Source organism: Schistocerca cancellata, chromosome 4 (genome assembly GCF_023864275.1).
Source record: "Schistocerca cancellata isolate TAMUIC-IGC-003103 chromosome 4, iqSchCanc2.1, whole genome shotgun sequence".
NCBI lineage: Eukaryota > Metazoa > Arthropoda > Insecta > Orthoptera > Acrididae > Schistocerca > Schistocerca cancellata.
This window is the reverse complement of record NC_064629.1, coordinates 253,469,095-253,494,516: the sequence shown is the minus strand read 5'-3', so window position 1 is coordinate 253,494,516 and position 25,422 is coordinate 253,469,095. Positions and strand designations below refer to the sequence as shown.

General features: G+C 45.0%; 1 protein-coding gene across 1 annotated transcript in view; it reads left to right on the top strand.

The window, feature by feature from the left end:
• Window positions 1–25,422, top strand: part of LOC126184066 (agrin-like) — a 121,013-nt gene that overhangs the window by 62,543 nt on the left and 33,048 nt on the right. Inside the window, exon 2 of the mRNA XM_049926427.1 lies at window positions 2,330–2,518. Within this exon, the coding sequence (XP_049782384.1) occupies window positions 2,330–2,518 (189 nt within the window). The remainder of the gene's footprint in view (window positions 1–2,329; window positions 2,519–25,422) is intronic.

Sequence of the window (25,422 nt, the reverse complement as noted above, 5' to 3'; positions counted from 1 at the left end):
TTCTTTTATCTCGTCATACATTTCATCTATTTCTTCATCATCTGTAGAGCTCGTTGGCATATAAACTTGTACTACTGTAGTAGGCATGGGCTTTGTGTCTATCTTGGCCACAATAATGCGTTCACTATGCTGTTTGTAGTAGCTAACCCGCACTCCTATTTTTTTATTCATTATTAAACCTACTCCTGCATTACCCCTATTTGATTTTGTATTTATAACCCTGTAATCACCTGACCAAAAGTCTTGTTCCTCCTGCCACCGAACTTCACTAATTCCCACTATATCTAACTTTAACCTATCCATCTCCCTTTTTAAATTTTCTAACCTACCTGTCCGATTAAGTGATCTGACATTCCACGCTCCGATCCGTAGAACGCCAGTTTTCTTTCTCCTGATAACGACGTCCTCTTGAGTAGTCCCCGCCCGGAGATCCGAATGGGGGACTATTTTACCTCCGGAATATTTTACCCAAGAGGACGCCATCATCATTTAATCATACAGTAGAGCTGCATGTCCTCGGGAAAAATTACGGCCGTAGTTTCCCCTTGCTTTCAGCCGTTCGCAGTACCAGCACAGCAAGGCCATTTTGGTTAATGTTACAAGGCCAGATCAGTCAATCATCCAGACTGTTGCCCCTACAACTACTGAAAAGGCTGCTGCCCCTCTTCAGGAACCCCATGTTTGTCTGGCCTCTCAACAGATACCCCTCCGTTGTGGTTGCACCTACGGTACGGCCATCTGTATCGCTGAGGCACGCAAGCCTCCCCACCAACGGCAAGGTCCATGGTTCATGGGGGGGCTTTTCCCTGTATACAGTATAAATCTTCAATACGGTACCTCTTGCAACACCAAACACTTTGGGTGACTTGTTGACGGAAGCACCCACGATATGAGCACTAACAGTTTGTCCACGTTCTGATACACATAGTTCCGACATTATTGCCTCACAAATACACAGAACACTGTTCCGACTACGACCGACACCTCCTAGGTATTGAGGACATTGTACAGATGCCGTTCGTGGTCAAATTCCACAGCGCAACTTTCAGGTTTGGCTAGAATCTGCATTTCTGTTTGAGCATACACTTCTCGCATTCTTTCCATATCTTTGTCCAAAGCGTGTAGCATGCCGTATCTTCGGGTAACACCTTGCAACAAACAGCACAATATATGGAATCTGTTCCGAAGAATTCAAGAGGCGCTGAGAAATTATAGCGACTATACGGGCCGTTGGTTGGGAAATTCACTGACACAAGCGACTTTGACGAAGGAGAGATTGTTAAGTTGCTGCCCCTGGGAATGAACATGTCGCAGCCAGTGAAGTTGGTCCACTATTCGTGGGCACCTATGTACAGTAGATGAGGGCCGTGAAACCGGGAGTAGGCGAAAAGCCGGTGTCGGCCCACGCCTCATCTCAGAATGGGGAGGTCAAAGGTTTGTCTGCTCTGTAAAACAGGATACGCAGCTATCTGACGACAGAGTAAAATGCAGGTGCGGCACGTGTGCTTCGGAGCACATCGTGGAACACATATTTCAGAAAATGGGACTCTGCAGTAGACAGTCCCTACGTCATGCTCTGCTAACGAACGGCAGCTTCAGTTACGGTTGGACGGGACGCAGGATCACTGAGACGGAATCGTGAAGCAATGTTGTTTCGTTGCCAGAATAACGTTTCCTGTTTCACTAGGTCAACAATCATGTCCGGCTACACTATCATCCAGGCGAATTACTGTGTGTACTCGTAAAATGCAGCGATCCACAAACGCATGTTAGAGGGAGTAGAATTACGCTGTGTGGGACATTCATCTAAGCTTCCATGAGACCTGTGGTAGTCGCCGAAAGTACCAAAAAATCTGTTGACATGAGGGCCATGACAGCCGATTATGATGGCAACTTTCTGTAACATAACTGCCCATGTCTCGGGCCTAGAATCGTGACACAATCATTTGACACAACTAGCAACGACTTCTCGAATCCAAGCCACGTAGAATCGCTGCTTTATCGCGTTCTAAAGGTGGACCAACATGCTTCTAAGCAGATGGCCATACTGTCTTGGAACGCCGGCCGGAGTGGGCCGAGCGGTTCTAGGCGCTACAGTCTGGAACCGCGCGACCGCTACGGTCGCAGGTTCGAATCCTGTCGTGGGCATGGATGTGTGTGATGTCCTTAGGTTAGTTAGGTTTAAGTAGTTCTACGTTCTAGGGGACTGATGACCTCAGACGTTATGTCCCATAGTGCTCAGAGCCATTTGAACCATTTTTTTGTCTTGGAACGTTAGTCAGCTTACATGAAAATGGCTCATTGCATAACATGAGACTATAAATTTCAGAGGCAGAAGTGGCTGTAACTTCAAGGCCGACAGAATCAGTTTCGACGACGCAGACAGGTGAACCCCTGCGGCAGCTGGCCAAGACAACGGAACAGCTGGTGATTCCTGTCAGCCAACACCAGCTGCCCCGCCCAGAAGTTGATAGCAGGATTACGTCGGCTTCGCTACAGCACGATCTCTCAGGAGACGGTACGTACCCTCACCATAAAACATGTCTCCATTATCCTAACGATAAAGTACAGTGATCCCTTTCATTGTTTCTTATACATCATTAGATACATATTATTCTTAAGGTAAGGTGAGAAAAGTACAATTTATTACAGAAAAGACACAGGTAGTTTAGGCATAGGAAAATCACAGTTTCGAAAATTGGTCCAGTAGTGATTGTAGATAGTAATCAATTAATACTATAAGAGATAAAGTTATGAATGAAGAGATTAGAGGAGCGATGCAAGTGAATCTGCCAGTAACTGAGTGACTGCACAACTCAAGTGATTTGGGGATGTGAACATTATGAAAGATAAGCACCTGTCGTAACACTAGTTGGATAGAAATATACACGAGGGATGACCCATAGAACGACCCAAAAAAGGTGGATATATCAGATTAAGGAAAATCTCAAGACTAGAGCAGAAAAATGGGACACATTATCAGGACTAGAAGTACATCAAGAAAGAGAAAAACGGAAGCGAATTGTTCATACTCTACGCAGCTCGCTGGAAGGATACGAAGATGATGGCGAGTACCTGGACTGCTATACCACTGGCTTATTCGGTTATTTTGTTCACCTTAGGTTAAACCTTTCTATGAGGGAAACGACATAAAAAGGTCTTTCGTATACTTCATGGAGAAAGTAATTACTTTTACAATTATGTCTAAACTTAACACTTATATGCAAAGTAGTTTCTTAGTAAGGAGGTCAGAGAAAAAAAAGGATTTTATTGTTAGTTTTATGCTCTTAAAATTCACAAAACCATGTAGTAACATTGACGAGAACATCGATTTTACAATCTGAAAGTACTTACCTAAACCATTGGTGTAACTGCCCAGTCAATGAAGACGAAAAAAGGTCGATTATGGGAACAAATTCATGTAGTCACACATGTATAACAGTTTTGGGAAAGAGTGTCATGAACAACATAACGGAAATCTTGAGTGGTGAGGGATGAGTGTGGAAATACGTTTGAAAGTCAGTTTTGTGCCGTTTTCTCGAATAACTCCAAAACCTCCAGAAAAAACGCATTCATTACGAAATCAAACTACACAAAATTTCCTGCAGGAAAGGTTTTGTTCATTATTTATTTAGGACTAATAGTTCGCACGAAGAGCGATAGAGGATATATGAGAATGCATGCTTTTATAATAGAGATAGAGAATATCTCAAATTCTTCCACGAAGTGCATGTGCTGTAGCTTAGGTGGTTTTTATAGGCTTATTTGAGGTAGTTTTCCGACTTGATAGATCACAAGTGCCACACAGTCATTCATCAGATCGTTTCTTCTCAACTTCCTCAACACCACCGTAGTACGGTGTAAACAGTTGTCACTTATACTTAGTATAGGGCTGCAAAGTGTTTTCTGCGTTAATGCTGCTTTCTGAAGAACTCGTAATCCTAAATTTTCTATTCTTTTCATGGCTTACAAGACCTGCCCTCATAAACATTTCTTTAGCACGTGACAGAGGCGTCGTTGCAGCAGCCTGCCGAAGAATGTAATGTTTCTTCTGTAACTAACGTCACCAGAGAGACATTTCACACCAGAGGAGCTAACACTTATTTTTCATAGTCATCAATCACTCACTGCTTTGAAGGATCTCGCTCTTTCAAATAGTTTATGAGCGGATCGTCTATCTCTAGGGTATTGACTTGCTGCTGATGCCACATGTGTCATATATTCCCGGCGTCACAACGCTGCACTGCATCCTGGATTTCGGTGGTTGTGGTGGTTCCCGACCGGCTGGCCATACCAACATACGTATGTTGTTCGTGAATTTCTAAATGCTGTGCCAGCGGCTTGCTGCGCAGTTACAACAGTGGTGGTTGCACAAGCCAGCTCCGTTGCAGAAGTAAAGGCCAGTTTAGGCTCTACAGTGTAAATTGTCTGTTTTGTGTAGTAACTAACGCAAGTTCATTAAAATTGTGTTGTAGGAGCTCTGATGGACTGGATACAGATGCTTTTCTGTCCACTCCAGATATCAACACAAAATCCATAAACTAAGCCAAACTTGTCAAGGGCAGGACACTGAATGAAAGCCAATAACGGGAACAAGAACGTCCAGGCACGGCATAATTGACAGTACCTCACTCCACGGACTATACTAGACTCAATCGATGATGCCTTCCAGTGCCACTGCCGGGAGCAGCTTGGCCGCTATCAATATCGGCTGTTGGTGGGGATATTGAATCCATTCCCTCTATATACCGCAAGTAGGGCCGAATTAGTTGCGGTGTATGCTGGTGCCAATGTGGATGAATTGGGTAGCAGAATCTCCCACCAACAAATTTAGAACCATGAAAGCAGAGAATGCCATCTGAGGTTGCCTACCCAAGGACTGTGGGAGCAGGGGGGATGGCAGAGCACTGCAGAAAAATTGTGTCGATGCTACAGGGGTGAGGGAATGGTGGGATGAATGGAGCTGTACCATGTCCAACGATTCTCACACCGAGATCCTCTTACCAAACCTCTCGCGAGCAGGAGCAATGCTTTAGAGGCTATACTGGAATACAGAAGGTGTGGAGTGATGGCGATAAACATGGCAGTTGGTAACCATGGTGTTCATCCCGGGTCAGGGCCACTGATTGTAGCTTTGGGCGCATCCAGAGCTTGTTATGGTGGTGGATGAGACCTGACGCCCACTGAAGCCACAGACGAAGCTTCGGTTCCACGCCAATTGACAGCGTAATGTGCATGCTCAGATGCAGGTTCGCATGCATAGGTGGGTCGGTAAACAACTCGATACGCTGCATGGGATGCAGGTGACCTAACAGGCAGCAATTCCAATGCAGGATTTCGTCTGGACTGACCCTTTGAAAGTGATAGAATGACACACTGCGATGATACTGTGCAGGACTTCCTCAGTTGACGAAGTGTGGAAGGCCTTCCACACCTGTGGTTTGAACGTACCAACCATCAGATAAGTTCTGGATGAGGGGTGGAGCGAAAAGCATGAAGGAGCGGGAGGGTGTGGGGCGGGAACAGGGACAGAATACGATCAGGCGATCAGTATCCTCCGTGGACAACATCAAGATGCCCTTTGTGGCGTGGAGCCACAAGTGAAAAGGGAAATAATTCCCAAAAGTTGTGTCAACCTGGCTGGAAACATACTCTAGTAATGACTGGGTCGTAGGTTGATGGCATGGCTACGTCACGGGCGGTCATCCAGTACTCGTCAAATATTGTTGTAGATGTTGGTCCAAGGCAGAACCAACTGTTTTCTGGTGATGGAATTCTGTGTTGGAGACAAGGGAAAGGTGGTACAAGGTATCTGTGTGAACGTGCTTGGTGGTGAGGCGAAAGTAAATTTCATGGTGTAACCTGCCTGAAAACAACGCCTAGCGCCGCAGACGTTGCGCCATGTTTTCTAGGAGCTTATAACGATCCCCAAACAAAAACGTTAAGCGTTTGTGATCAGTAAACACGAATTTGCTGACATTAAAATCCACTTAAAAAATTCTTGACAACGTAAAGATGATATTGTGTAAATACTTAACACAATGCGGAATACCTGGAAATAGTTGGTTTGTATGCTTTTAGAAATGACGGGTGCACTGGAAATTCCAAACAGTTTGTGTCTGTACCTGTATAAACCAGATGGAGTATTTAAGACTAGCATCTGACATGATCCGCATCGAATGACACGGGAGGACGACGGTTCGAGCTTTAGACTTCCGTGATTTCCGTCTCTAATGACCGCACTGTCGATGAGATGTTGAAATCCTAACTTCCTTCCCTATTTTAGATCTATCTCTGAAAAATAGTGTCCCCCAGTCAGGTTAGTTAACAAATCCTCCGGGTGAGGGATAGGATAGAGTTCATTGTTGGACTGGGCATTTATAGTGAACTTAAAACGGCAACAAATGTGTGAAAAATTATTAGGATTGTTAAGAACAATACAGGTATCGCTCAATGAGTTGTTGAAACCGGGAAAATTACACTATTATCGTGAGGCCGTACGAAATCCGCTTGAACAGCATCTACAACCACAAATGCTAGCTGACTAGTGCTACAAAATGTTAGCACAATTAAAGGCTTCATGACTATATGCACATCCGAGCTTTTGTTCAAAAGCCTTCTCGTACGAACTGAACAGGGTGTCAAGGTCACGATTTCGGACACAATACTGCGTCGAAGAGGAAGGGTGTTTTTCACGTACCTGGTTAACACTAGAAAAGAGATCACAGGGCACTGAGGGGGTGGCAGAATGATTGATGTACATAAGTCTCTCAGAAGACGTAGGCGAAATGAACGCCTGTGATGTCGGCTTGGACTTACAGGCAGAAGAAGCAGACGATCAGTAGGAATCATTAGTTGGCTGGTGCTTCCAACGGTACGGAACTACTTTTAAAGCATGAACTTCATTTGAGAAAGCCTGCTGAGTTTCTGAAGCAACCTCGAACGATTTAGCTGTTTAAACTTTTCACTGAGACTAGGATTAATCATTGTCAAAATTTTTGCTGTGATATCCTGTCAGGGGCAAGTCACATAATAACATCCGAATACATGATTCCACAACGATATGTTACAGTTTTGACTTGTGAAATTGCACTAATGTGCGAGGCCCTGCAATCTGGCGATCCATGCTTTTTACGAAACTGATTAAACTGTAGTCTAGCCACAGTAAGATTCGTCTAATGACCTTAGTATTTGGTTAACAGACCACTGAGATAATTGGAAGACTGAACATTAAAGTCCGAAATAGACGTTGTAATTTCTGCACCAGTTCATACATACAACAACTAAGAGACTAGCGTAACTCACTTTGATGCTTGTGAGAAATGCTGTGAGTAAAACTGTACAGCTCTATGACAGAGGTAGATTTCTAAGGTCTCTGAAGACTCGTTAAAGTTGACGAATGGTGGTGTGAACATCTACTGATGTTGTTGCTACTGAGACTACAGCTGCAGGAGAGCAACATGCTGTTCCTTCTGTTGCTGCAAAAGTTCCAGAAACTTCGCATAAATATCACTGGTAGTGGGTGTAAACGTGTCGCCGAAATCACCGTAGGGTAGGACGTACTCGCTACCTTTCGTCTACTCCCGATACAAACGAGCAATCTGCAAACAAAACCAAATTCCTCCTAAGCGGGGCAATGACTGGAAGCCAATAAAAAGAAGAAGAAAGTCCACATGGTACCTGTGTGTGCGAGTGGTGAATGTGTGCGCAGGAATAACAGCAGTCAAATAGACAGGAACTATAATTTGCTTGTACTGAACAAAATTGCAAGTTAAGATTACACTACAGATTACGACACAGCTCTGATGTGAGTTACAGGAAGAGATAACGCTGTCTACTAACTTGGAAATGAGCTCGATGAAAGCCTAGCACAGTGAGAGGTAGCACGAAGCCTAATTTTGCTAGTCTGTGTCCGCCTGGATGTAAGTATGCGTCCAGGATTGATTGCGTTGCTGCTGGTCGAGATCTGCCGAGAGATGATTGTTCGAAATCGCCGGAGGTCGACGTTGGTTGGGAGTAAGCACCGACTGCGGGATCGCAAAGCAGTTGGCATAATGGCCAAGCCTGTACTCCCGACGCGGACCGGCTCCTCAACTCCCGCTGAGAGTGATAGCTTGTTGGGATACATTCGTCCAGAGTGTGACCGAGGCTAAACAAGTAGGTTGTTGATCCAGCCGTTGGGCGTAAGTGTAACCGAATTACACATGACTGTCTGTGCTGTTTTCTTCAATAAAGTCTTGAGGGCAGTGCTGACCTGTTATCACCCTGGATTTACAGCATGTCGGGCTAGCAATAACTGGCGTGTTGGTGCTCCTGGTGTCCAGCGCCTGAATGTGCCTACTGAGCGAACCTTCTGTCTTACTGAAGGAAGTTCACAACGTCTTGCGGAAGCCATCTCGAAGGTAGGGAATTCCTGGTAGCTGATGTACCAATTCCGCCGTAGTGACTAAAATGAGGTGGAGAGCCAACTTGAGAGCTCGGTTCAAGACACGTTGAAGATCTCCTATATGTTGTTCTGCAGCACTTCCCTAGACGACCACTGCTTACTCGAGGAATTGAAGACTGGGTAAAGCTGGAAAGAAGCCGCTTGGCTCAGCAATGAACACCTTCAACGTGGAGGTGCCATACGAGTCGCGTATCGGAAGTGATACTCAAGTGCTTCAGACTTTTGTATCATGGGACTGGCGTTCCTTGGATCTCGAGGGATGGGACAGCATTAGGCGTGGGTCGCTGAGGCAGGACGGTGGCCTGCGTCACCTGTGGGTACCATGTAAAACGATTCGTGGTGTTCCAAGCAACAAGGTCGTCAAGGCCATATTGAACTTCCCGCTGCAGCGTATTTGGCTTCCGCTGGTGGCAAGGAGTGTGGTGTCATCCGCAAACAACGCTAGTTGAGTGTTCCGTATCTTTATCATATCACTGGTGAAGAGGATCTACAACACAGACTGCAGAATGGACCCTTGTGGGACACTATTATGGACAGGGCAATGATACGATTCACCAGAGTCGACTTAGACATGGAACATCCGATCTCGCTAGTAAGAGGGAAGAAGCTGGAACTCTTATTTGGGAACCCATAACACTAACAACCTGAAGAGGAAACCCTCGTAACACACATAATCAAACAGTCGGGAAAGACCACGGAGGATCATCTTGAAGTGTTCGCATCGGTCCATACCTTCCATGTCATTCTCCATCAAATGTAACAGTTGGTGGGTTGTTAAATGGCTGGACCGGAATCCAGGAAGACGTCGCTCTTAACAGATGTGGAACCTTACAGAGTTAATGAAAAAGATTAAATGCGTGATAACTAACAGGAGGTCGAGGAGATGGTGATTAAATCACCCTTTCATGCAATCTTAACGTTGAGCCTCCTCAGATGGTCCTGAATATCATCCACCATTATGGGTGGGATGTGGTCTTTTGCATCATGCATTAGTAGGTATAACAAAAGCCACTCTGAAACTGTAGTGATATGGGTTGGACCAACAGGGTGCTCCACCATCATGAAATTAGTAGCAAAGGCTTCATCCAGAGCGTCAGTCTTGGCAGGTGGCTCACTGATGATGACTTCATCGACCTGCAGCTCTGGAATGTGATTTTTCTTGCAGAGAAATCACTGGGTCTAGTTCCTTGCAGAACGATCTTCTATTCAAAATACAGTAGAATAGTCGGTGGATGTGTGGTTCCAATGTGCTTCCACAGCAGCCTTTATTTCCCACCAGAGATGGCTTTGTAAACCTTTCATCTCAGGGTACCTCCTGCTCTGCCAGACAAGGAAGACAGAGTTCTTCTCGGCAGCAGCATGCAGAAGATATTAGAGCAGCTTCTATGATTTTTAACTTAGCTGATCTTCTCCTCCACCAGGTATAGAATTGGTGACAGCCTGAAGAATGCTAGGTGTGATACGACAAAGTGTCTCATCCAAACCAAGGACTGCAGGATCCTAAGTCTGTTGCAGAGCAGAATCTAGATGGGAAAGATAATCATCCCAGTTAATGTTGCAGGCGCTGATACCTACCGGAAGACAGGAGTAGAGTTAGCGGTGATTTTGAAAATGATGGGAACGTGGACTGAAGACAACCTTCAACTAGCAGAAAGCACATACAATGTCCTTCCAGGATGGGGAAGTCGAGAATGTCTGGTTGCTGTCCTGAAGCTCGAGGGGAAACTGTCGTCAAATGTACCCCAGACTGGTTGATTGATACTGCTCAACACCAGATAGCAGGCATCTGGCACTGATATTCATGGTCCAAGAGTGCCATGCCATGTGCTTGGCATTAAAATCTCGCCGAGGAAGATCCTGGCAGGGAGAGATGGAGGGTGGTGAAATCATCTGGATCCTGAGTATCATTCAGGGGCCAATATGCCGCAATAACGTCAATCTCACCATCATCTGTGTCGAAGTTGTCTCCATCCTTAAGGTGGGTTTGTGTTATCATTCCAGTATAAGTGGTTTCTTCACAATTAAACTGTTGGAATTCAGCTTTTGTGCATGTGTCATTGGCGCTCCACAGACAGACGATAATCCCTCAGTAATTGATGGCTATGGGCAGGGGTCTGAGTGGTCTTAATTGATGCGTCGATGGTTGCTCTACTGCTGAAGTTAGCTGCTCCTATTCTGGCTTCAAAAATGGTTCAAATGGCTCTGAGCACTATGTGACTTAACTGCTGTGGTCACCAGTCCCATAGAACTTAGAACTACCTATACCTAACTAACCTAAGGACATCACAGACATCCATGCCCGAGGCAGGATTCGAACCTGCGACCGTAGCGGTCGCGTGGCTCCAGACTGTAGCGCCTAGAACCGCATGGCCACACCGGCCGGCAATTCTGGCTTCAACACATAGGTGAGGTCCAAGAGGGTGCTCATAATGGAGCCCACTCTCATGTGCTGACTGTTGAGGTTGTTGGCTGAGGAGACGCCTGTGACCAGATAAGGGTGGTTGAAGGTGGAACTGACCACAACTGCTGGGAAAGTGAAAACCTATTGCTTGTCTGCAGTTCCCAAATATGCCAAACATGTGTGTGCTATGAAAGATGGGGCCTTCGAAAAGGACGAAGACGGTGGGCTGGAGGAGTTACCGGTTAGCTACCTGACGCAGTCGGTAAGTCACTGATAAGTAAATCTTTATTCAAAAATCCAACGAGCTATCGCTGATCGTCTAACGTAAATGCACAATTCATATACCATCATTGCCAGTCTTTTGCCACCTTTCTTTTTCTTTCACCAGTAAAAAAGCATTTTGACATACGATTCAATATGCAGATGACAATGACGATGACCTAGGTACTGTGGACGGTTCACGAGACGGCGATGGCGTGGCGGTCAGTGGAGTTGATGGAGCAGCGAAATATCGACATGGTGGCGGTGCACTGGGTGCCTGACATGATGCAGCAGCTCATTATGGACGAGGAAGAGGAAGCGCTAGTGCGGCATCCGCTCCCTGGCGTGGAAGTGGAGGGTTCCAATGGCGCGAAGTGGACTCAGATTGAGCCAGGCAACTCAGTTGGTAGGCGCTGAGGCCATAATGTGTTGCGAGAGGTACCCAGGCCGACAGCACGCGCCAAACGACATGTTGTAGACGACTCGCGACTCTCTGCGTTGCAGCTCCATGTCAGCGACCCGATCCTGAAATTGATAAAGGAAAGACTCACAACACAGTTGACAATAATGAGTGGTCCCTAAGAACTCGATGCTTTCATTGGATTACTCTAAGCTAGTGGAGAGTATGGCGCTTGGGGTATGTCATACAATGACTTATTGAGCAATATGTGCGGACCTCCTTTCTTTCAAAGTACCATGTCAGGGGACAGATTTTCAGAAATATGCAACAAGGTTTGATTATATGTCATCAAGAAGACGACCTAAGGGAACAGATACATTTTGGCTTACTTCAGAAATATGAAATGTATTTACTGGCAACTGCATAGCCTGCTACAAGCCGAATGAAAACATGACTGTTGACCAGCAACTGTATCCTTGCAAGTGCAGGTGCCATTGCATACAGTACATGTCACATAAAAGTGATAAGTATAGAGTAAAATACAGGCTTTGTGTGATGTTGCCAATCGCTACGTCCTGAATGGATTCTCTTGCTGTGGCAAACATGAAAATCGTGATGCAAACAAGGGTCTTGGTCACCATGTCGTTATGAAGCTGGGACAGCCATTCCTGAACTGTGGTCGTAACATCACAACTTACAGCTTGCTTCCTCACCTCCGTGATACTGGCGGCTAACCTGAAACAAAAAGGAACTAAACTTCCTGGCAGATTAAAACTGTGTGCCGGACCGAGACTCGAACTCGGGACCTTTGCCTTTCGCGGGCAAGTGCTCTACCAACTGAGCTACCCAAGCACGACTAACGCCCCGTCCTCACAGCTTTACTTCTGCCAGTACCTTGTCTCCTACCTTGCAAACTTTACAGAAGCTCTCCTGCCAACCTTGCAGAACTAGCACTCCTGAAAGAAAGGAAAGGAAAAGGACCCGAGTTCGAGTCTCGGTCCGGCACACAGTTTTAATCTGCCAGGAAGTTTCATATCAGCGCACACTCCGCTGCAGAGTGAAAATCTCATTCTGGAAAAAGGAACACGTTTAATTGGCACTCTTCGGAGATACCTCAAACAGGTTCCTCCTGTGGCCCAAAGTGGAGACGATGCATTGTAGGCAACACACTTCTACAAATCAGGTAACAATATTCTCAAAGTGTACCAAGGGAAAAAGAAAAAAGTCCTTATTCTGAGTAACATGCGGGCTGGATGCCAGGTGGATGGGAATACTGAGAAGAAACTTCCGGAAACTGTGCAGGTTTGTAATGAAGAAAATAATGGTGGAGTCGATATAGTTGACCAAATGGCTAGACACTACCTTGTCCAAGCTGACACCCACCGACGGCCTGTGTATGTCTGTTTCAATATTCTTGACCTTGCCATGATCAAGGCTCACACAATTTTTAAGTTGCATACCTCTAAGAAGATTTCACGCCGAGATTTTATCCTCAGAGCAGTGTACGAGCTTGCGGCAAGCTACAAACTGCAGGCACTGAATAACGGCGCTGGCTAATATGGAAATAGAAGGTGTTCAAATTTAGATTTCCTGCAAAAAAGGGGGAACAGAACATCAAACGTATGCCTGAAGTGCAACAAGTTCGTGTGAAAAAGTTTCCAAGCAAGAAATCTTGTTCAATGTCTGAACTGTGAACCCATCCCAACTTACACAACTCTGCCAACTCTTCGGGCCTAAATTTTTCCAAACATTTAAAATCATACACTGATGCTGTTTCTTCTTATGTTTCAGTTCCTTGGTTACAGTAAGCAAAATAGCATGCAGAGCATTTTATTCACCTGCTGCTGCTTTCACAAATACTCGGTGTTTATGTTATTTGTCTGTAAAAGTATAAATATTATTAGTACTCACAGAAACAGTATGTTTTGATCTTGTTTAGATCTTTTTATAAAGATAAACATGCTAACAAAGTTTTAGTTACGTACTATTTATTTTACAGCCCAAATTATCCTTTGGTTACACTTTGGAGGCTTCCTGAACGTATTGTCAACATGGCGGCTCTCAGAAAACCACTCAAACATGAATGAAACGGTGGTTTCCTACGGTAGGTCACAAATGACCTAAATGGTAGTACTACGGGTACGGCGAAGTCCGGTACTTCTGGTGTTAATAAGTCTTTCAGCCACTCCGGCATCTGGGAACTTATTCAATATGGAAATGAGCGTTTGGCGTCAATGGCCGGGAGGCCCCTTGCGGGGCAGGTCCGGCCGTCTTGGTGCAGGTCTTATTACATTTGACGCCACATTGGGTGACCTGCACGCCGGATGGGGATGAACTGATGATGAAGACCACACAACACCCAGACACCGGGCCCGTAGGACGGCAATGAGTCACGCTGACCACTCAGGTATCGGGGCGGACCTATTCAATACGCTCATACCTTAATTAACAGTCTGCAGTGGGGAAACTTATTAACAGTCAGCGGTGGGGCTCCGTGCGTTCGTTGTTTTTTCTCTGCGTCGAACAGTCTTCCCATAATCACGGCAGAAACTTTACGACCTCATGTTTTCTGCAAGACTGTACAGCAGCACTGAGAGGACTACGCCTGACATTACAAACTAACTATTTTGCGTCCACGCATCCACACTCCAACACCTGATCTGCCGTCAAGGGAACAATGAGCATTAATTTCTTGCTCTTGGCAAACGTACTTGTATGTACTAACCAGCCGCAAAACTTATGAGTTGCACTGGCTATAATTATTAGTGTGTAAATTTTTACGTAAATATGAAGATTGTAAATACTAATGTAATGTTGTTCATTATATCGCCCTCAGACACTAACAGGAATATCAGCACTTATACCCTGTATATGAGGATGTTGAAATCAATAACTAGGATACCAGATCTGTGGTCCTTAGGCTAGTCGAGAGAAAACCCCGTAATTGAGACAGATGAGGTATCGACAGCTGTTCAGAGTTAAACATCTAGCAACCAACCACTAAACTACGTAGATATTCGATATTAACGCTCATCTCTAATCAGTCAGTCGCAGAGGAATCATAAGATGCAGAACTACCAATATACTAATTGAACTATATATTTCGGAAAAAGGTACAACATCCAATCAGACTAATTTCGAGAAGAACACAAAAAGTCCTTAGCGTATACACTGGTGGAAAGAAGCATTAGTACACGCTTTTCTAGGTTTCCCGTCATTTCAGACGACATTATTACATTTACAGATAAATAGCACAAGCAGTCCTGAGGGACAGGGTGTTGCACCATGTAGAACACACATATTAGTACGTGTCGTAGACTCCACGGGCAACAATGCTGGCACTGAGTTTGGCGTCTAGTCCATTGTACAGGTGGCAAATACTGTCCTGGGATATGTTGTTCCACGCCTGCTCGACCTGTTTACGTCGTTCTGTAATAGTTGTTGGATGATGAGTCACACGAGTCATTTCTCATTGCAACATATTCCGCACGTGCCCGACTGATGAGCATGTACGGGAAGTGTGATGGCCAGGGATGTTACTGCAAGTCTTGCAGAGCACGTTGAGTTTCACAGGCAGTGTATGGGCGAGAATTATCCTGTTGGAACAACACGTTACCTTCCTGTTGCAAGGAACGGGTCTTGTAACATTCTGCACGTACCGGGCTGTAATTCACGTCCGCCCCAGAAACAACAAAGGTAGACGACAACCGTAGATAATCACACTCCAGATCATAAAGACTAGTATAGGGCCAGTATACAGGGTGTTACAAAAAGGTAATGCCAAACTTTCAGGAAACATTCCCCACACACAAAGAAAGAAAATAGGTTATGTGGACATGTGTCCGGAAACGCTTACTTTCCATGTTAGAGCTCATTTTATTACTTCCCTTCAAATTACATTAATCATGGAATGGAAACACACAGCAACAGAACGTAACAGCGTGACTTCAAACACTTTGTTACAGGAAATGTTCAAAATGTCCTCAGTTAGCCAGGATACATGCATCCACCCTCCGTCGCATGGAATCCCTGATGCGCTGATGCAGCCCTGGAGAATGGCGTATTGTATCACAGCCGTGTACAATACGACCAGGAAGAGTCTCTACATTTGGTACCGGGGTTGCGTAGACAAGAGCTTTCAAACGCCCCCATAAATGAAAGTCAAGAGGGTTGAGGTCAGGAGAGCCAGGAGGCCATGGAATTGGTCCGCCTCTACCAATCCATCGGTCACCGAATCTGTGGTTGAGAAGCGTACGAACACCTCGACTGAAATGTGCAGGAGCTCCATCGTGCATGAACCACATGTTGTGTCGTACTTGTAAAGGCACATGTTCTAGCAGCACAGGTAAAGTATCACGTATGAAATCATGATAACGTGCTCCATTGAGCGTAAGTGGAAGAACATGGGGCCCAATCGAGACATCACGAACAATGCCTCCCCAAACGTTCACAGAAAATCTGTGTTGATGACGTGATTGCACAATTGCGTGCAGATTCTCGTCAGGCCACACATGTTGATTGTGAAAATTTACAATTTGATCACGTTGGAATGAAGCCTCACCCCTAAAGAGAACATTTGCACTGAAATGAGGATTGACAGTGTTGGATGAACTATTCGCAGAAGTGTACCCGTGGAGGCCAATCAGCTGCTGATAGTGCCTGCACACGCTGTACATGGTACGGAAACAACTGGTTCTCCCGTAGCAGTCTCCATACAGTGACGTGGTCAACGTTACCTTGTACAGCAACAACTCTGACGCAGACATTAGGGTTATCGTCAACCGCACGAAGAATTGCCTCGTCCATTGCAGGTGTCCTCGTCGTTCTAGGTCTTCCCCAGTCGCGAGTCATAGGCTGGAATGTTCCGTGCTCCCTAAGACGCCGATCAATTGCTTCGAATGTCTTCCTGTCGGGACACCTTCGTTCTGGAAATCTGTCTCGATACCAACGTACCGCGCCACGGCTATTGCCCCGTGCTAATCCATACATCAAATGGGCATCTGCCAACTCCGCATTTGTAAACATTGCACTGACTGCAAAACCATGTTTGTGATGAACACTAACCTGTTGATGCTGCGTACTGATGTGCTTGATGCTAGTACTGCAGAGCAATGAGTCGCATGTCAACACAAGCACCGAAGTCAACATTACCTTCCTTCAATTGGGCCAACTGGCGGTGAATCGAGGAAGTACAGTACATACTGACCAAACTAAAATGAGCTCTAACATGGAAATTAAGCGTTTCCGGACACATGTCCACACTACATCTTTTCTTTATTTGTGTGTGAGGAATGTTACCTGAAAGTTTGGCATTACCTTTTTGTAACACCCTGTATATTGGACGAATCGACTCACCAGGTCTATTCTGTATGCGCAAACGACTATTACTTTGGTGCAGACAGAATCTGCTTTCATCACTGAAGACCACAGCGTGACATTCCACCTTCCAAGTGATCATCTGATGGCACCAGTCAAGCTGTGCAAAAAATGGTTCAAAGGGCTCTGAGCACTATGGGACTTAACTTCTAAGGTCATCAGTCCCCTAGAACTTAGAACTACTTAAACCTAACTAACCTAAGGACATCACACACATCTGTGCCCGAGGCAGGATTCGAACCTGCGACCGTAGTGGTCGCGCGGTTCCAGACTGTAGCGCCTAGAACCGATCGGCCACTCCGGCCGGCTCAAGCTGTGCAGGTCGATACTGTAGAGTGATTGAAAGATGGGCTAGAGGTGTGCGTGTCCGTAGTCCCACTGCTAATAACCGGCTCGCAACACTTCGTGGTGACACGTCTGGGCTCACAAGCCCTCTTACAGTATGTGTGGTAGGTGTACGATCTGTCACTGCTGCCAATACAATACGACGTTTCTGGCAGGCGTCTCTGCTGTGTGGACATCCCTAACTTCATCTATGAGTGTGAGAATGTTCAGGTGATCACTCATACCAGCATGGTTGCACAACTGACGCAGCACGTTCATCTAGTGTGGCAGTTCTCCGAAAGGACCATCCGGCCACTCCTAAGGCCACGATCTAACCCCTTTCAAACTCTCTCAGTTGGCTGTAGTAAGCAAGAGTACGTCTCCGTGGCATAGTTGCCTGCTTTTTTCTCAGGTTCGCGGCGCACTGAGCCTTATGGCTGTGACCATGCCTTATTCAAGGGTAGACACAGATAGTGCTCTGGTAGCTATGCCACAATACTTTTTGTTGGGGTATGACGTTGAAACCACTATCAGTACATCTACTATCCCCCAGGCGGCATATGCTGTCATCGAATCGAAATGGACTTTATCTTGCCAGGTGTAGCAAGTCTTTCTTGTCAGTGTATTTTAGTGCATAATTAGTTTTTTCGTTCAATAGGAAGAAAGCTATATGCTGTCGAATTCTAGAAATATGATCTTGTAACGAATATGCTTCATTCAGTGAAAAAATAATTTATGATTTGTTTTTGATGGTGAAGAGTTGCGTAGTCTGTAGCATTTCTACATAAGGAAATGTTTTACTGAGGTTGCTGAATGGTGGAGATAACGAGGAATCAGATTTCAACGTTAAAATCAAATGGTCGTTAATATTAAAATAAAGCCAACATGAGGAAACTAAAATGTAAATTAGATACATTAATGATACGTAACTCATCTGTGTATACCAAAGGATACGACGTACTAGAACAATACCATCTGAAAAAACCTGTGTTTAAGCCAGTCAGGAAAGGTAGATGGAACACCTTCCGGAATGACGCAGGCGGCAGAACGACCCAGAATGGACGAGAGACTTGGGGCCGCTGTGGCGGACAGCGGACATCTGTCGCGGGCGCGAGAGCGTTGGCGGTGCTGCACAAATTTTTTAGCAGTTAAAGGTGGTGTTCAGGTCGTCGTTCGAGCTTCAGTGCTGTGAAGCAGTTTTGCTCACCTCCGAAAGCAGAGTCTGTAGTTCATACGTCGTATGGAACTTTCGCAGCAAAAATAGTGTTTTGCACTTGCTGCTCAACAAAGTGAACTAGCTCGTGGCAATAGTAAGAGGCCCTTCAGACGACAAGGAACTCTATCGAAATCACGAAAGGTTGGATTCAATCCTTCGTTCTATAGGTACTGTTTAATGTGAACTCAGTGGAGCGTTTAAGTGAGTTAATACAGTGGTTGATTGGAAATCGCCTGGATTTTGGAACGATTGCAGACAGTTCTACCCATCGGCTCGATACTATCGTAATTGGTTATCTGCCTCCAGACTCATCTTAAAATCGCCTTACAGCATGCTTATTAAATAGACGCATAAAAGGTAAAGAGTTCTTGGTGGCGGGGGACAGTATGCAGCATTCACCTTCGCTGACGGTACGGCATCGCCCAGATCGCTAAGAAGTAACATGGATCGGATTGGGAGGAGAAAGACAAGTGCCCTGTCATTCAACGCTTAGTGCATCCAGTTAATATATCGTAAATGACCTCAAATGTGATGAATTTCAGTTTCTATGGAACAGTCCCGTTTGACTACAACTTGTTTCGTTGTTCTAATGGATTCAGGAAGTGAAAGAAGTACTGTAACTGACACTGTCCAAAAACTTGAGTACTGGGCCACTCTCTACATTTTCTTCATCGTTGTAGGTAAGTTATTAACTGTTTGCATGCACATATGCTTCCAAACGTTTTCAAGATTTCAGATTGTCTTTCAGTGGCGTTACCGTAGTCGTTACTCATCCGGTGAATTAGAGCAATTTGGTAACAGTATTGCGCGAAGACTTACGACGGGTAATTACTTTTGACCACTGAACAATTATACTGACTGACCAAAAAATGAAGCATCCCGAAGACAACATCATATATCAATGCTACTTCGCATGTATACACACCATCGGATGATATATAAACGATTAGAGTAGCAGATCTCTCTTATATGTGTATCGACCACTAGAGTACATTAGTATTGAAAACAAACAGTTGCTTTTGGAGTGGCACTGTGGCCGGAAAACATGAACTACTGATGAATGACTTTGCACTGCGTTCAGTTATGAACCGTGCTTCTGCATTACCCCATATGACTATAAGAGGGATCCCATTCTTCCAGTGTTTTGGAGGGGCACAGCTGTATGACTCCTAGTGTCAATGCTGGTAGTGATCGAAGGAATTCTGACAGCTCAACAATATTCCATGGGCATCCTGTGTTCACGTGTAAATAACTCGTACCACAACTTCGTGATGTCAATTTTAACTGGAAAATGCTCGCCCGAATATGGCCTGTGTTTTATGAACTTCCTGTTTAATACTGAGGTACTTCCGTGGCCAGCAGGATCCGTACATCTGTCCGCAGTAGGACATTGTGTGACTCGCTCGGAGCTCAACTCTGACCAGTGCGAGAATCTGGGATATCAAGGACCAGTTACAACAGTTAAGCGGCAGTTTGTCTCAGGAACAGATACAACGTCTTCACGATAACCTTCTCAACCATGCATCCCTGACAGAGAGGTTGTAACGTCCTACTGATAAGTAGGCTCACAATTCCAAGTTCCTTGTAAATGTCGATCGATTTTGTAATCATTGAAATAGCAACACATACGCTCTCATCCCATGAAATTTCATTTCGTTTCCCCTTCCCATTCTGGATGCTTCATTTTCTTTGATCATGCAGAATATTTTTTATGTTTCTTCTTTTAAGTCTCTCTCTCTATATATACTAGGTTGTATACCTACCATACTCAGAAGTGAAACTGTTACATGTTTTGCTGATTACAAAGTTGTATCTCTGCACAATAATAATAATAATAATAATAACAGTGAATCACCGCCACTATTTTGGGCATTACGGGGAACTCTCAGCTCTGCTGCATCACTTGAAGGAATCAAAGGCTGCCGGCAGGCACTAAGGTGTCAGCATGCCGGTTACAGCAACTGAGCTATCTGTACATTTTAAACTTTGCGATGCCAAGCACTGCAGAGATAAAACAGGGCTCTTGCAGGTCGGACCAAGCAGTTCTACATCACTGGGCAATGGATTTGTTTTTCTGAACGTGGCTGGAAGCAGCGCATCGGAATAACAAGTGAACTCCTAACCCATGCAAATGACCGACAATTTTAGCAGGGGTATCAGCTGTCTTACAGCGCCTGCCATCACAGGTGGCCTACGATAGGCGCTGGTGCGACATGGGCAGCAAACAGCCGCCTCGAGCTCAGGCTTCCACCACCGCACCATATTCTAACACCAAGTCCTCCTTCCTGGAACTGGTGCCACTACACTCTTGGGCCGCCTTCAGATTCACTCCGACATCAGATAGACGCCTGCCCTTTGGGGCAGCAGATCGAGACTGGGGCAGTACAGCCGCTAAGGCTTCTCCGCCGGTATGTGCTCCTTGGCGCCGCGTACCGTCACTCATAGGAGTGAGGTATATCAGAGACTGGGATTTCCAGCAAGCATTCTGACAGTCATTTGCACCCATGGCACCTCTAGCCAGCAGCTGTGCAGTGTATAAACTGTGACACGCGAATGAGCGAGCTCATGGCGTCAACATTCCCGGGAACAGGTATCATGGGCTACTGGTTGACAGCTGGCCGTGCCCCATGCGCCGTCCTCACCACGTGCTAAGATGTTGTGTGGGCACCGCACCACAATACTATGAGAGTTGTCATATGGGTTTGAATAAAATATTTGATTTTTGATGTTGTTTATCTGAGATGCCAGCAGCCGTCACCATTGCGATGATCCACTGCCGCAGCCGAACCTCGCACAGAAATGGCATTTCATCGCGACTTGTTGTCAGAAGTGGGACTTACAACGCCTACAGCTACCATCAGCGGATGAACAAATTACTCATCTACTGCATGGTAACATTTGCGTCTACGTATAGTGGGTAAAGTGCAGTGTTTTTGTTTGACTGTATCACGGAGAGTAAATGGGCCTTTTGAGAAATATGTAATTCTATTATTAAGTTCAGTGTGTGGTGGGTAGTCGTAGACAGTGTTCTGTGGAAGTGCAAACAAGAATGTTAGTTCGAAATATGTGTTACCAAGAGCACGGGTCGTGGCCCATGGTCAGGGATTATGTAAGGTGGTAACCACCATAAGTAGTAATATAGGAGGTGGAGTTGAGGGTTGTGAAGGAGCATTAATTGTTTTCAGTGTGTAAAGTACCAATTTTGAGCATCCATGCAGGCACAATAGTTAAGATACAGTAAGAGTTATTATGATCGTGTTATGATTAAGTATCCTTCTCTTAGTTTGATTTTGTTTTGTTGTGATTAGTGTGTTTTCGTGATGCCAGAGACTAAGAATTGTAGGAAATAATTACTAGTTTGCACTGTCCGAGGTAGAGACACACGGGCCAAGTCTCCTGAAGGAGGGAGCTTTTGTAGTACCGGAAACATTTTTTGAGTGTTACTGTATAAGCAAAGAGCTCGCCCGCAGCAGTTGAGGAGCAAGAGGCAGCCAGCAGGCACAAAGGTGTCCTCATCACGGTTGCAGGTGGAGGGACTTCTATGAATTGTAAGGTAGGAGAGGCCTAGCACCACAGTGCTGCTAATGCAGCAGTTGTCTGGGCTCTTGCTGGCCAGTCAAGGCCAGGCAATTCCTACGTCGCTGGGCCACGGATTTGTTGTTCCGATCGAGGCTGGAAGCAGCTCATCGGCACAACTAGTGAGCTCCTAACCAGCATTAATAACCATTAATTATAGCAGAGGTCTGTGCAGTGCAGTGCCTACGATTGCGGGAGGTGTGTGCCAGGTACAAGTGCGATATGTGTTGCAAGCATCCGCCATGAGTTCGGGCCTCCACCAATGCAGCATCTTCTAGCACCAACCCATTTTTCTTGGACTTATACCATTCCACTGGTGGGCTGCCTCCAGGCTCAGTCCAACAGCAGCCAGACTACTGCCCTGGATTGCAGCAGATCGGGACTAGGGCAGTACGGCCACTCGCCCTTCTGTGCTGGTATGGGCGCCCTCACACTAAGCGCAATCACGAGAGGCTGACAATTTCTGGAAGTATTCAGGCAGTCATCCACGCCACTGGCACCTTTCGAGAGCAGCTTTGCAATGTATAATTGGTATGTGCCACTGAGCGAATTTCTGGCGTTCGCAGAGTGCCCGTCGTCAGCATTTTCTATAAGGAAGTGTGGCCACTGCACCGTGACGCTGTGGGTGTATTTGCTTGGGTAGTTGCGATAATCCAACCACGCACACGTGTGGCCCTTTATCAATGGTACATTTCAATAGTATTGACTATGATTATAGTAATAATCATCAAAAAGGCAAAAGAAAGGAAATGTACATACATTCTTAAATGTAATATGTATCAGTAACACACATATTCTTAAATGTAATATTAATCAATAACAATGTTAGTTGAGAGATTATATGCATATATGTTGACATAACATAGAGAATATGCAAGTTTAAAAAGAAGAATGAATGCTAGTCAGATAATACTTGATGGTTGAAGCCACTTTTCGCTAGGTGTTAAATAAGAGCGATATGGCCGGAAAGATGCAGAGTGAACAGTATCACCTTGTGAGGATGTGAATTCATTTGTGGCTGGCTCTGAGCACTATGAGACTCAACTGCTGTGGTCATAAGTCCCCTAGAACTTAGAACTACTTAAACCTAACTAACCTAAGGACAGCACACAACACCCAGCCATCACGAGGCAGAGAAAATCCCTGACCCCGCCGGGAATCGAACCCGGGAACCCGGGCGTGGGAAGCGAGAACGCTACCGCACGACCACGAGATGCGGGCTAATTCATTTGTATGTACATATGTATATCAAGGGTATTAAACTCTAAAGCCGAGACAGGCCAAATCAAAACGGTTCAAGTTCAGGTAGGACACAAATAAGAAGGAATTACCTCAAAATCACTTATCATAGAAACGCAAATTTACATAAACAACAACAAGGCTCAAAATCAACATAATACTAATGTTTTCTTCCTGACACTTGATCTCTCTCTTCAGCTACGATCTCCTATATTTTCGGAGAAAACTTATTTGCTGTAATAAATTTCAAAACTGACCTAGCTGGAACGTCTGAAATCTTGGATGCAACAGGAATTTTTTTTCCTTTCATTGTTGAAAATAGCTACTCAGATCGATAAGTACCTCCAAACTTGGATATAATTTAATATATTTGTAGACATTAACCTATGACACCAGACTGTACTTACAACGACTTTGGCCGAGATCGATTAATTGTTTCTGCTTGAATGCGTAGTAATGAACTCGTCTGTTTTTGCTACCCTAACACTGTTGCTAGACGGGACTGTCTGCAGCACATTCTGCAAGGAAAAGTCTGCAAAACAGCGGAATGAAATCTCGCATCATACTCTTTGGGTCTGCATGTGGTAGTCGTCTACCAAGATATTCACAGCCAGTCCGGTTTTTTGCCCCTGCTCCTAAGGTAACGCTGTATTTACGTACCGTTATATTGGAGCCCACCGTTCCCCATGAACCATTGACCTTGCAGTTGGTGGCGAGGCTTGTGTGCCTCAGCGATACAGATAGTTGTACCATAGGTGCAATCACAATGGAGGCATATCATTAGAGGAGCCAGACAAACGATTGCTTCCTGAAGAGGGGCAGCAGCCTTTTCAGTAGTTGCAAGAGAAACAGTCTGGATAATGGACTGATCTGGCCCTATACCACCAACCAAATCTGCCTTGCTGTGTTGGTACTGCGAACGGCTGAAAGGAAGGGGAAACTACAGTCGTAATTCTTCCCAAGGGCATTTTTTGGTTAAATGATGATGGCATGCTCGTGGGTAAAATATTTCCGACGTAAAATAGTCTCTCATTCGGATCTCCGGGCGGGGACTACTCGGGAGGTTGTCGATATCAGGAGAAAAAATACTGGTTTTCTACGGAACGGTGTGTGGTACATCAGATCCTTAATCGGGTAGACAGGTTAGAAAATTTAAAAAGCGAAATGGACAGGTTAAACACTGATAATGAGGAAGTTACTGAAGTTCGATGGCAGGAGGAATAGGTCAGGTGAATGCAAGGCTATGAGTACGAAATCGAATAGCGGTAATGCAGGAGTAGGTTTAATAATAAATAAAAAATAGGGATGCTGGTCAGTTACTTTGAACAGCGCAGTGAACGTATTATCGTAGTCAAGATATACACGAAGCTCACACGCACCACAATAGTACAAGTTTATATGCTAAGTAGCTCCGCAGATAATGAAGAGATTGAAGAAAATGTATGAGAAGATAAAAGGAATTATTCAGATAGCTAAGGGAGACGAAAATTTAAGAGTCATGTGAGACTATAATTCGATAGTAAGAAAAGGAAAATAAGGAAAATAGTAGGGGAATATGGAGGAAGCCGCCTGGTGGAATTTTGTACAGAGCATAGCTAACAACTGGTTTCAGAACCATTAAATAAGGTTGTATACGTGGAAGAGACCTGGAGGCACTGAAAGGTTTTAGATTGATTATATAATGGTAAGCCAGAGATTTCGGAACCAGATTTTATGTGGTAAGATATTTTCAGGGTAAGACGTGGACTCTTACCACAATTTATTGGTTATGAACTGTAGAAACTGTAGAACTGAAAAAACTACAGAAAGGTGAGATTTTAAGGAGATGAGACATCAGTAAGCTGAAAGAACCAGAGGTTGTAGAAAATCTCAGAAGGAGCATGAGGGGATGATTCATAACAGGGGAAAGGAATACAGTAGAGGAAGAATGGGTAGCTTTCAGGGATGAAATAGTGGAGGGAGTAGAAGATGAGGTAGGTAAAAAGACTGGGGCTAGTAAAAATCCTTGGCTAACACAAGAGGTACTGAATTTAATTGATGAAAGGCGAAAACATAAAAATGCAGTTAATCAAGCAGACGAAGGGGAATACAAAGGTCTAAAAATGACATTGACAGAAGTGATAAATGGCTACACAGGAGTGACTGGGGACAAATGTAAGAATTTTGAAGCATATATCACTAGG